This window comes from Sceloporus undulatus, chromosome 2 (genome assembly GCF_019175285.1).
Source record: "Sceloporus undulatus isolate JIND9_A2432 ecotype Alabama chromosome 2, SceUnd_v1.1, whole genome shotgun sequence".
Taxonomy (NCBI): Eukaryota; Metazoa; Chordata; class Lepidosauria; order Squamata; family Phrynosomatidae; genus Sceloporus; species Sceloporus undulatus.
The window spans coordinates 224,060,088-224,072,394 of record NC_056523.1 but is presented as its reverse complement, the minus strand read 5'-3'; the positions used below and the strand labels follow the sequence as shown (position 1 = coordinate 224,072,394).

At 42.6% G+C, this 12,307-nt stretch overlaps 1 protein-coding gene across 1 annotated transcript; it reads left to right on the top strand.

Moving 5' to 3' along the window:
* Positions 1–5,745: 5,745 nt before the first annotated feature.
* Positions 5,746–10,875, top strand: LOC121924121 (transcription factor HES-5-like). Its single transcript, XM_042455251.1, has 4 exons — positions 5,746–5,975; positions 6,446–6,547; positions 8,986–9,064; positions 10,442–10,875. Exons 1-4 carry the CDS (start codon positions 5,862–5,864, stop codon positions 10,720–10,722), a joined length of 576 nt encoding a protein of 191 aa, XP_042311185.1. The 5' UTR covers positions 5,746–5,861; the 3' UTR covers positions 10,723–10,875.
* Positions 10,876–12,307: the final 1,432 nt, after the last annotated feature.

Sequence of the window (12,307 nt, the reverse complement as noted above, 5' to 3'; positions counted from 1 at the left end):
TGAAACTAAACACAATGGCTATATTGATACAGCAACTGTAGCTGATGCAATGTTTCCTTGCCGATAACACAAATCTGAATAGGACAGAAGCATCACACCGGTCCTTGGTCATCTCAGGGTCAGTGACCTAGATCCCCTGAAATTTGCAACCAAGCCCCACGGTGTGTGCTGCATGCATCCTTCCATAATGCCAGCCAGAGGAAGGCAGCAGAGCATGCAGCCCTTGTAATATCACAGAGGTGTCAGAATCGGACACAGTCTGTCATGACATTGTTGCTGTAGTTGTTTTAATATATAGCATATTTAATGTTTTAAATATATAAGAGAGTTGTATGGATGTTACATGTTTATTGGGAAATGATAAATAAATGGGAGATGATGGGAGGTATAGTACTAGTAAAACTAGTACTGGTGGCTCAAATGGATGCTTGTGGCATGATGGAGGGATGTGCAGATGTGTGGAGGAGGAAACTTCTCAGGGAAAACAAAGTAGAGATGAGAATAGGCTGGCACTGTGGGATGGGCAAATGAGAAGGGCATAGAAGAAAGGATTGGTATGTTTTAATTAAAAGACAAATTAAGATGAAGCCTGCAAAAACCTGGGGAGGGACTTGTTAACTTTATGCCAGTGTTGCTGGATGATGGTACTTCTGTCTGTAGAGGTCCCCTTGCTAACACCTATACATTTCTGAAATGAAGAATTACTGTTTACTTACAACACAAAAGATTTGTTTACTGAACTCTGGGGACAAAAGCAGTTCTTGACACAGAGGTTGGGCAAGCACAGGTTGGAAGAGGTGCTGAGACTGCTTCTGGGACAGCCAGTTCTGGAAATAAGGATGAGGGGGATCCAAGTAAATAGGCCCAGCATCTCATTAGTGGACCACAGGTTGAACATGAATCAACAGTGTGATGTGGCAGCTAAAAAGGCCAATGCAGTTCTGTTCTGCATCAACAGAAGTATAAGATCAAGAGAAGTAGTGGTGCCAGTCTATTCTGCTTTGGTTAGACCTCACCTGAAATACTGTGTCCAGTTCTGGGCACCACAATTCAAAAGGGATGTTGATAAACGGGAGCAGGTCCAGAAGAGAGCAACCAAAATGGTGACAGGTCTGGAAACCATGCCTTATAAAGAGAGACTTAGGGATCTGGGTATGCTTAGCCTGGAGAAGAGATGGTTAAGAGGTGATATGATAGCCCTGTTAAAGTATTTTTGAAGGGATGTCATATTGAGGATGGAGCAAGCTGCTCCAGAGAATAGGACACAGAAGAATGGGTGTAAGTTACATGAAAAGTGATTCCACCTAAACATTAGGATGAACTTCCTGACAGTAAAATAGTGGATTATGCTCCCGCAGAGGTTGGTGGAGTCTCCTGCTTTGGAAGTCTTTAAACAGAGGCTGGATGACCATCTGTCAGGGATGCTTTGACTGAGAGTTCCTGCATGGCAGGAGTTGGCCTGGATGGCCTTTGCAGCCTCTTCCAGCTCTATGATTCTAAAGCTTGGCTTAATGTATGTAATATAATGTAATATGGCAACCCAGAGCCAAGAGCAGGTACACTGTTTTCTGTCATCCCTGCTAGGGTTTACATCCCATATTTATTTATGTACAGCTCACATGATGCATGAGAGTCTCCCTCCTCCCCGCACTGCTTGTGGGACTTCTGGAAGGTTAACCACCACCCCTGGGGAGTCTGTTTTAGAATTGTTACTGACAGCACTCACAAGTCACAGCAGCCCCTGCTGCCTTACTCCAAATGGTACAAGGTTCCTAAATGCAAGCACCCAGTGTCTCTCTCTTCCCAGCTCCCTTCCTGCATTCCTGGCTTTTTTGTGGATTTTTGTTGTGCAAGTGCAGCACACCTGCTGACATTGGGTTGAGTGAACCCTCATGCCAGCTGGGAACTGATGGAAGTGGCTGCCCAAAATTTAAGGCCAACCTGAACAAAACAGGACTTTCTCAACCTCAGTTGCTGCTTGTCCTGAGGACTGTTTTTCTGGGGGTCTATGGAGAGGATGTAACACAGTCAGCCCTCCATAACCATAGGTTTTTTTATCTATGGGTTCAAGCATCCATGGTTTGAAAATATATAAATTCCAAAAAGCAAACCTTTTGATTTTGCCATTTTATATAAGGCACACCATTTTACTATGCCATTGTCTGTCATGGGACTTGAGCATCCATGGATTTTGGTACCCTGGAACCAAACCCTAGTAGATATCAAGGAGCCACTGTACCTTGAGACTTCAGTAGGCACATGCCGACATCGGTTTCTTCTCAACAGGATTCTGCTTGTAGAGGGACCTCTAGAAATGCCATGTTCTAACATAATGGCCTGCACAGTTCAGTAATACCTTAGTACTTTACATTCTCTTTAATTTAATGTGATTGTGAAGCACAATTGATTTTAAATTTGGTTGGATTGTGTAGGTATTCATAATTAAAAATGATCCCAGCAGTGCAGAATGTTCTACAGTCAGCCCTCCTTATCCACAGATTTTTTATCCATGGATTCAAGCATCCATGACTTGAAAATTTTCAAAAACAGTATAAATTCCAAATATCAAACCTTGATTTTTCATTTTATGGGTGTAACAGAAAGAGTTGTAAACTATCACCTGCTGTGCACAAGATAAGAAGGAACTTATCCCTAATAAATCACCATCCTTACTTTGTCTCCTGCAGAGATCTTAGGGACGCTCTTTAAAATGTCATTGTATTGATGAGTGCATAGATGTACCGGTATTAGGTGAGCTTCTCTCCTGCTCCTTTTATTTCTAATGAATATTTAATACTCAGTTACATTCAATGTTTTGGTTGCAGTTATTCTGAAATAAGAACAATTGGATCCCCTGTCAGATGAGGCATTCTATTTTTCTTTTTAAGTATTGATTTTAAAGAAAAGTGTTGAGATCTTGTTGTGACCAGTGTCACAAAAGCCAGTGTAGGATGGGCAAATTACATCATAAGTGAATATATAATAATACTTATTTTATTTATACCCCGCTCTTCAGCCAAGGCTATCAAAGCGGCTTGCAATTTGTTAATTAGACATTTCCCTGCCCTCAAGCTTACAATCTAAAAAAGACAAGATACAAAATGAGAAGGGAATGGCAGCAGGGAAGGGGAAAAGTCCAGCAGATATGCTCTCCCTCGGAGGCCTGATGGAGCTGCCTTGCCTTTTTCTCCCTCAAGATGGTGGATAGAAGGAGGGCTATTCTTCTTTTTAGGCAAGGTCTGATGGAGCTGGCTTGTCCCTCGGGTGGAAAAGTGTTCTTGGCAATGTGTCTTAGGGAAAGAGGAGATCCTTTGCAGGAAAATTAGTTGTATTCATGCTTAAGAATGGCACTGTTCTCAACAATGAGATGTTACAGAGTATGTATGCCAGTCTTCTTCCACTGGTATCTTTAGCTGGGATACAGTGTTCCATAGAATCATAGCATCGTAGAGTTGGAAGAGACTCCAAGGGCCATCCAGTCCAACCCCTTGCCATGCAGGAAATCTCAATCAAAGTATCCCTGACAGATGGCTATCAAGCCTCTGTTTAAAGACCTCAGCAGTTATGCCTCAGCAGTTATGCCAAAAGTGCAATCAGAACAGTAGAAGTCAGCATTAGAAGCAATGGAGTATGTTAAGAGCTAGCCATCAGGGTGGTGACACTTATAATGAGAGGCAGCGTTGTCTCACTCACTCCAACTGATAATTTACAGGAATTGTCTATATAATATACCAGTGCTTCTTAAGGTTTTTTTTGGAGGGGAGGGGGACGGCCAGTAATCCCCCCCCCCATTGTGTGAGAAACCAGTACCCTCTTTGTGTTTACTATCTACAGTTGTTTCTTTCCTTCCAGAAAACTCTCCAAGGACCAGCAGCTGATAGTTTATGGACCACCATTTTGTGTAGCACTGGTTTCTCAGATTTCCTGAGACTAGGACTTGGGAGGGAAGTCTCTCATAGCCAAAAGCTATAGAGGATTTTGAGATAATATTGGTGACCCTTTTGTGAATATGAGTAATACAAACACTGGGGGGGGGGGGCGCTTTTAAAAGAAGGATACACATCTACTTGCCTCTCAGTCAGCTAGCCAAACGGACCCCTGCTCTCACTTTGTTGTTAGCTGCCCTCGAGTCGGTTCTAACTCATGGCGACCCCGTGGATGAGATATCTTCAAGAATCCCTATCCTACAGTCTTGCCAAGATCCTGCAAACCCTTGCCCATAACCTCCTCGATTGAGTCTTTCCATCTGGTTTGTGGTCTTCCCTTCTTTCTTCTTCCTTTCCTAGCATTATTGTTTTTTCTAGTGATTCGTGCCTTCTCATGATGTGGCCAAAGAACGATAGTCTCAACTTGATCCTCTTTGCTTCCAAGAAGAGCCCTGGTCTGATCTGTTCAAGAACTCATTTGTTTGTCTTCTTGGCTGTCCATGGTATCCTAAGTACTCTTCTCTAGCACCACATTTCAAATGAGTTGATTTTCTTTCTGTCTGCTTCCTTTACTATCCAGCTCTCACATCCATACATGGTGATGGGGAATATAACAGCCTGAGCGGTTCTGACTTTAGTGCTCAGTTGTATATTGTTGCTCTTCAGTATCTTTTCCAGTTCTTTCATAGCTGCCCATCCCATGCCTAGTCTTCTTCTTATTCCTTGACTGCAGTCTTCATTCTGGTCAATGTTTGATCCTAGATATGGGAATTCTTTAACTATTTCAATTTCCTCTCACTAGTCACCTATATTCAGTAGCTTCCTTTGGCCATCTTCTTTCCTTCTCTCAGTATTCTTTCTTTAAAAAAATATTAGATTGATATCATGATGTTTCCTTAGTCAAATGAATAATTTGACCAAGAGCTGTCTGCTTTATCTGAGACCAGCTCTTCAAGGCCTCTGTGAGATTTCTTTCTAAGGAAGGAGAGATTAAGAGGCTGAACATTAAGTTTTCATTGACCTAATGTTACAAAAGTTACACTTCTCCAATTCTGTGTTGGTAGGATGTATGTGAATATTGTGGCATTTTATATTTCAAACAATAATACTAACTGATACCAAGCTGATACTAGATATTCTTTTTTCCTCTTTGCTGTTGTTGTGTGCCTTCAAGTCATCCCCAATTTATGGTGACTCTACTGTGGGGTTTTCTTGACAATATTTGTTCAGAGCAGGTTTGGCATTGCCTTTCCCTGAGGCTGAGAGCGTGTGACTTGCCCAAGGTCACCCAGTGGGTTTCATAACCAAACTAGGACTCGAACCCTGGTCTCCAGAGTCATCAGTCCAACTCTGTCTGCTTTGCTTCTTCTTCTGATTGAGAGGTGACGAAATAACAAAGTGCTTTCCTTTCCCAAATTTTCTACTTGAAAACACATTACCCCACTAACCCTATAAAGCTAAGTGGAGCAGGGTCCAGTTATTTTGGGTCAAAAGAGTTCTGTTGGTATTTGATATTCTCTACCTCATCCTAAGCACAAATACAACACAACTTTCCCCCCACAACACACACACACACACAGAGTCTGTTGCTCTAATTTCCATTTCAATACCTTCTCTATCTCCTCTCCATTCACCCCAGTTCATGCTCTTTTACTCTCTTTATCCTCTACCCTAAAGGAGCAGCTGGCCAGCCTGAAATAATGATCCCCTTTTGAAATTCCCTCCAGGCTGCCTTTGCCACTCTTTATTGGTGTGCATCCTCCTCCTACACGCCACCACACTCCCCCTTCAGAAACATAAAGAATCCTCTGAGCTTTTCATTGGCTGCAAAACAGGATTTGCAGACAATGTGACAGCTGTATTGGTGATGTCCTATAAATTAAAAATGAGAGAAGAAGGAGGGAAATTTGAAAATATCATTGGAGAAACAGGAAGATGAGCCTTGAGAGAGAAGACAAGGAGACTTTGCAGGCAAGGATGCAAGCACCGAGGGCATATGGCTGGAAGAAGCCAAATCTAGAGCAGGCCAAACGTGCCGTTTACAAAAAGGTAAGATTTCTTTTAAAACCATTTGCAAGCAAAACGTGGGAGGGGAATTAAAATTAGATTGGAAGGAAGTGCTTGAGATGGTTGGTCGGCACTGCTAGCTCCATCCTGATGCTGCCAAGTGGTGGATGTGGTCCATCATTACGGATGGCAGAATGGAAGAGAACCAGTCTGGCTTATCAGACAGGATCCTGTGCTAACTCCTCTTCTGCTAACTCTCTCTTAAGACAAAAAGGAACTGACCATTTGTATCCATGGGGAACGTTCAGGAGAATAGCCCCTGGATTGGGGGATCATGTTAATTAGTGGAAGGGGAGGAGAAAGATATTTGGATTTTCTGATTTATACACCCCAGTGTCTTGGGCTGGACAGGGTAACTCCTCTGCTGCTCTTATTCCCAACTTTTCTGATTCAGCATGACAAACACCTTCTCAGTCAGTTCCTCTGTTAATGCAGACATTATTCCTATGCAGATCGTTAAACCGCTAATGGAAAAAAAGCGAAGGGATCGCATTGCCCATTCTCTGAATCAGCTAAAGGCTCTGTTAGTAGATGTACCAAACCAAGGCAACAAGGTAAGAATTGGACTGCTGTCTCCCCATCACCATTACCCTTTTCACCAGGAATGAGAAGACATTCCTACCAGCCCTCTGTAAATGTCTCGGCTTAAAGTGGTTTAGCCACCTTTCTTCAATCTAGAAATCCCTGAAACCTGTACTTCTGTGAGACGGGCTACAGAAACAGAGTGATTTTATGCAAACAGTGGGCCCTTGGTATTTGCTAGGGTTTGATTCCAGGACCTGCCATGGATACCAAAATCCATGGACTCTCAAGTCCCATTAAATTTAATGGCATAGTAAAATGATGTTCCTTATATAAAATGGTACAATCAAGATTTTGAGGATTTATATTTTTTGGAATATATTCAACCTGTTGATGGTTGAATCCATGGATAAAGAATCCATGGCTACGAAAGGCCGACTGCATTTCTGCAGAATTTGCTCAGGGACATTGTAAATGATCTTGTCTCCTCCATTGCTCCTACTTTTCACAACTACTGCCACTCACCCTCTGTATGGATCCCTCAAAGAAAGACAGTGAGTGAGACTCCTTCCAGTCTAGCTTCACATCTCCTCCATTTTTTGCTTGCAGATGGTGATTTTAAAGGAAAGCTTACCTTTTTGTAAACCAGATGTTTTGGCTACTCTAGAAGGGCTGTCACACAAAGTAACTAGCATAGGTCTCTCCACACCAAAATGACTTGCTGCCGGATGACTTGCAGCAAAAGGACAAACAGTGGACACACTGGAGGAGATACAGAGATGGAAGGGGGACGCGCGCGCGCACACACACACACACACACACCAACTGAAGATGGAAACACTCAGATGCAGAAATAGAAAGAGACACACACAGATGCAGATGGGAGAAAAAGAGAAAGAGAGACATGCACAGAAAAACAGTGATGGACATACATGCCTGCACAAGCAGAAGCAAGCACATGCAAGTACATGTGCAGACACACAATTTTGGGATCCATGTGCGCACACACACACACACACAAACAGAGAACCACATTAGAAACACATAGAAAGAGGGATGGAAAACATTCAGGCAGGGTGTATACATGCACACACACACACACACACACACACACATATACATAGACACACACAGACAACTATAAGAAAGAAAAGATGGAGACATATGCATAAAGAGATATATACACAGAAAAGGCAATGCAACATTTCAGAAACCAGGAAATTTACTATTCTTGGAAAATGTCATAGAAGATTCTAGGTTTTTGTCCTTGTTCTCTTATGATCCCTTTAGATATTTTGGCAATCAGTGTGGAAGGAAACATAAGGCATTGTCAGTTGGGTTCTCCTTCCTAGTATTTCGGTTATAGTTTTGGAGGAAGAACTACAATAAAATCTTGTAAAAATTGAAAATTGGAGGGGGGAAGAATCTAGCAACACACCTCAAAGATTAAATGATTTATTTCAATATGACCTTTTCTGAAATTCAGTCCACGTCTTCAGAGGACTCTGAAGAAACCCTTTTGAAATCCATGGAAGTTAATGCTGAAACATTATTAATGCTGAAACACAGTTATTCTTACAGGTGCTACTAGATCCCTTCCCCTGCTTTCTCACCCCATTTCCTTTTTCATGTTACAAGAGACTGCCATCCCTATGAAAAATAATAAAATGCTGCTCAGTGGTCAATTTATTTCTAAATAGCTTTGTATAGCGGTGGTTTACAACATGCCACAATTCTCGGTTTGGAATTCTTAAGAATGAAATGTGTGAATAAGCACTAGTTAGACTGAAGATGGTAATTTCCAGTACCTCAGCTGCTGGGGGAGTCATCTGTCAAAGGCTGCATCCACACTGCAGAAATAACCCAGTTTGACACTGCTTTAACTCTTTCTGGCTCAAGGCTATGGAATTCTGGGAGTTGGAGTTTGTTGAGACCCATTTAATAAAAAAACAAACCTATTGATAGAGCAATTTTTATGCAGGGATTCCCTGAGACCTATACTTTTTATGCAGGGAGTTCCCTAAACCTGAAAATTATTTAAAGGCTTTTTCCAAGATAAAAAGATTGTGAAATGCTACTCTAAGAATTATTGGGTGGTAGGTTACTATTAATGCACCCACCTACTGTGTGTAGGTGGAAAGTATTTTATTCTGGGTAGTGCTACAAGAGGAATCACCTCTATCCTTGATGGATTTTTGTTTTCTTTAGAAGAAGGCTTTAATTGGATTCCACCCATCTTTTTATCAGGAATTCCTACCTCTTCTGTAGAGCAATAATTCCGTATTGCTTATATTGGGGATTATTAACAAGAAAACTATTAAAACAATATTAATTCCACAGCAGAAATGTATTCCAGGTCCATTGAGCAATCTCTCACCTGGAATTACTTTTAGTGATTGAACTTGTTGTTGCTGCAGTTCCTCCTCCTCCTCTCCCCTCCCCATCTAAAGTCTATTTTTCTTCCCTTAAGTCTCTCCCCACTTCTCGCATGGACAAGGCAGCTCTTCTTGAAATGACTGTGAAATGGATCCAAACCTTACAGATAGCAGGTGAGAGTTATAGATGGGAATGGTATAGAACAAGGGTGGGGGTCCTGGGTCCCCAATCCATCCCTCTGAAGTTCCCCAGACAGCCACTCCACTTCCCCAGAAAACCACCATTGGGTGGTTTTCCCAGTCCTAAAAGGCTGAAATGCTTGTCTTCAGGCTTAGTTACCAGCAGCAAAAGCTTTGGTCCACCAACCACTGGAAAGCTCTGCTGCCCTGAACTTTCCTGAAATTGAATTTGGTCCATGGGCTGAAAGACCTTCCTCACCTTTGGTTTAGAATGTGCCATACAGCAAAGAATGATAACATTGAGAGCTGTTTCATATCGGAAGCTAAGTTTTAGATTGAAAGAGGCCTCCAATTGTTGTTGTTTTTTAATGCCTGGTACTTTCCCTGCATCTTCTGAAAGTGGATCTGCTCTCTCCTCTGATTTTGGCCTGTTACAGACTGCCAAAATAAAGCTGCTTCGGGTCTCTTTGGAGGTATGCTGTTTAAATGATGCATGCATCCTAAGAATCCGGAAGCTGCACCAAAGCTGCCCTCCAGTGCTTAGGAATGGAGTGTGGCTTTGGTGCGACCTCCGGACTCTTAGGACCCATGCATCATCTAAATAAATAGCATACCTCCAAAGAGACCCGAAGCAGCTTTATTTTGGCAGTCTGTAACAGGCCATGGGGAAAGCTGATAACTTTCTTCAGCCTTTGAAGAAACTGAAGAGAATAGACCTGCCTAGATGAACTGGTACTGTTAGTATTCTTTCTAGGAGTAAGTCTGAAGAAATCCTAAAACTATTATGGAACTTTTACAAAAACATACTAATTTAAGGTATGTGAATGCTTTAAAACATCTGAACCATAATGGCCAAACTGCAATACATTGTGTCAGGTTAAAACTGGCAGTGTGAGAGACTGAATATTTAGTGCTTCATACAGCAAAAACATACAGTGGGCCCTTGGTATCCACTGGGATTTGGTTCCAGGATCCTTCATAGATACCTAAATCTGTGGATGCTCAAGTCCCATTATATACAATGGCATAGTAAAATGGTGTCACTCATGTAACATAACAAAATCAAGGCTTGCTTTTTGGAATTTATATATTTTTGGAATATTTCCAAGCCATGGATAGTTGAATCTGTGGATAAAGAATCCATGGGTATGGAGGGCTGACTGTACATGCAAGTAGATTTGTTGGACTTTGTACAGTAGGTAAAAAACCAGTGCTCACGCAAATTCTATAATTTGCTTAATCTCAGGCAAATTCACATTTCCATATTTCCTGAATGTGTATTATAATCTTACGCTAGTACTGGTCAAGTGTCTCTCTTACAAGATATAAGTAGCTGAGCAGTGCCTTTGTATTTTCTCTTTCTTCATCCAGTGGCAGAAGACAGGGGCTTTCGGACAGGATCCTCGTATTATGCCTCCGTTGTTCAAGCCACCATTTCAGAGAGACAGCAGAGAGAAGCTCCGAGTCAATCAAGTCCCAATTATGAAACCTTCTCGCTTGTAACTTCTCCAACCTCTGGCCTGGAAAAGATCTCAAGGTGGAATGAAAAATGGGAGGCTTGCCCCAGCTTCTCATATTCTAGAAGACCAGTTCCTTCTGTAGTTCTGAGCAGAACTGGGTCTCACGTCTTCTGGAGGCCCTGGTCTACCTGAATATCATTTTTTAAACTCATGACTGAAGAAGGGAATAGAGAAAGTATCCTCCTAGTACTAGAGCCCCTAATTTATTTACCATTTGGAACATACTATCAGATAATCTTGTGTTGTGTCTTGTGTTGCTCCATGGAAAAAAGCATGTGCATCTTGTTTTTGCTGTTATCTATTCTTCTTTTTTAATTGACTTTGATTTTTCCCCTATGGTGCGCACGCATTCCCAACATTGTTTCCCTATGGGCAAGTTAGTATTTCTCTAATGATTCCCTATGGGCAAGCATTCCCCAATGATTCCCTATGGCAAAGCCTTCCCCCAAGATTCCCTATGGGCAAGCATTCCCCAATGATTCCCTATGGGCAAGTATTCTCTAATGATTCCCTATGGGCAAGCTTCCCCAATGCTTCCCTCTGGGCAAGCATTCCCCAAGATCCCTATGTGCAAAGAAGCATTCCCCCTCCAATGTCCCTATGGCGAAGTATTCTCTCCTTATTCCCTATGGGGCAAGCATTCCCCAATGACTCCCTCTATGCGCGCAAGTATTTCTAGATTCCCTATGGGCAACATTCCCCAATGATCCTATGGGCAAGCATTCCCCCCCCCTCCCCAATGATTCCCTATGGGCAAGCACTTCCCCAATGATCCCTATGGGCAAGTATTCTCTAATGATTCCCTAGGGCAACGCATTCCCCAATGATTCCCTATGGGCAAGTATTCTCTAGACTCCTATGGGCAAGCCTTCCCCAATGATTCCCTCATGGGCAAGCATTCCCAATGATTCCCTATGGGCAAGCATTCCCCAATGACCATTCCCTATGGGCAAGCATTCCCCAATGATTCCTATGGGCAGCATCTCCCCAATGATTCCCTATGGGCAAAGATTCTCTAATGATTCCCTATGGGCAGCAATCCCCCAATGATTCCCTATGGAGCCAAGCATTCCCCAATGTCCCTATGGGCAAGTCATTCCCCAATGATCCCCTATGGGCAAGCATTCCCCAATGATTCCCTATGGGCAAGCATTCCCAATGATTCCCTTGGGCAAGTATTCTCTCAATGATTCCCCTAGGGACACGCATCCCCAATGATTTCCCTATGGGCACGTCTTTTCTAATGATTCCCTATGGGCAAGCATCCCCCAACTGATTCCCTTCTGGGCAAGCATTCCCCAATGAGTCCCTATGGGCAAGCATTCCCCAATGATTCCTATGGCAAGTATTCTCTAATGATTCCCTATGGGCAAGCTTCCCCAATATTCCCTTGGCAAGCATTCCCAATGATTCCCTATGGGCAAGCCTTCCCCAATGATTCCCTATGGGCAACTATTCTCTATGATTCCCTATGGCAAGCATTCCCCAATGATTCCCTATGGGCAGATTCTCTAATGATTCCCTATGGGCAAGCCATTCCAATTCATTCCTATGGCAAGTCTTCTCTATGCTTCCTATGGGCAAGCATTCCCAATGATTCCCTATGGGCAAGCTATTCCTTCAATGATTCCCTCATGGGCACAAGTATTCTCTAATGATTCCTACTGGCGCAAGTCTTCTCTAAAGATTCCTATGGGTAATTAATTCTCAAATGATC

Coding starts and splice junctions, on each gene's coding strand:
- LOC121924121 (XM_042455251.1), top strand. CDS start 5,862: ATGAGCCTTGAGAGAGAAGACAAGGAGACTTTGCAGGCAAGGATGCAA. Junction 5,976..6,445: donor AACGTGCCGTTTACAAAAAG/GTAAGATTTCTT, acceptor ATTCCTATGCAG/ATCGTTAAACCGCTAATGGA. Junction 9,065..10,441: donor CCAAACCTTACAGATAGCAG/GTGAGAGTTATA, acceptor TTCTTCATCCAG/TGGCAGAAGACAGGGGCTTT.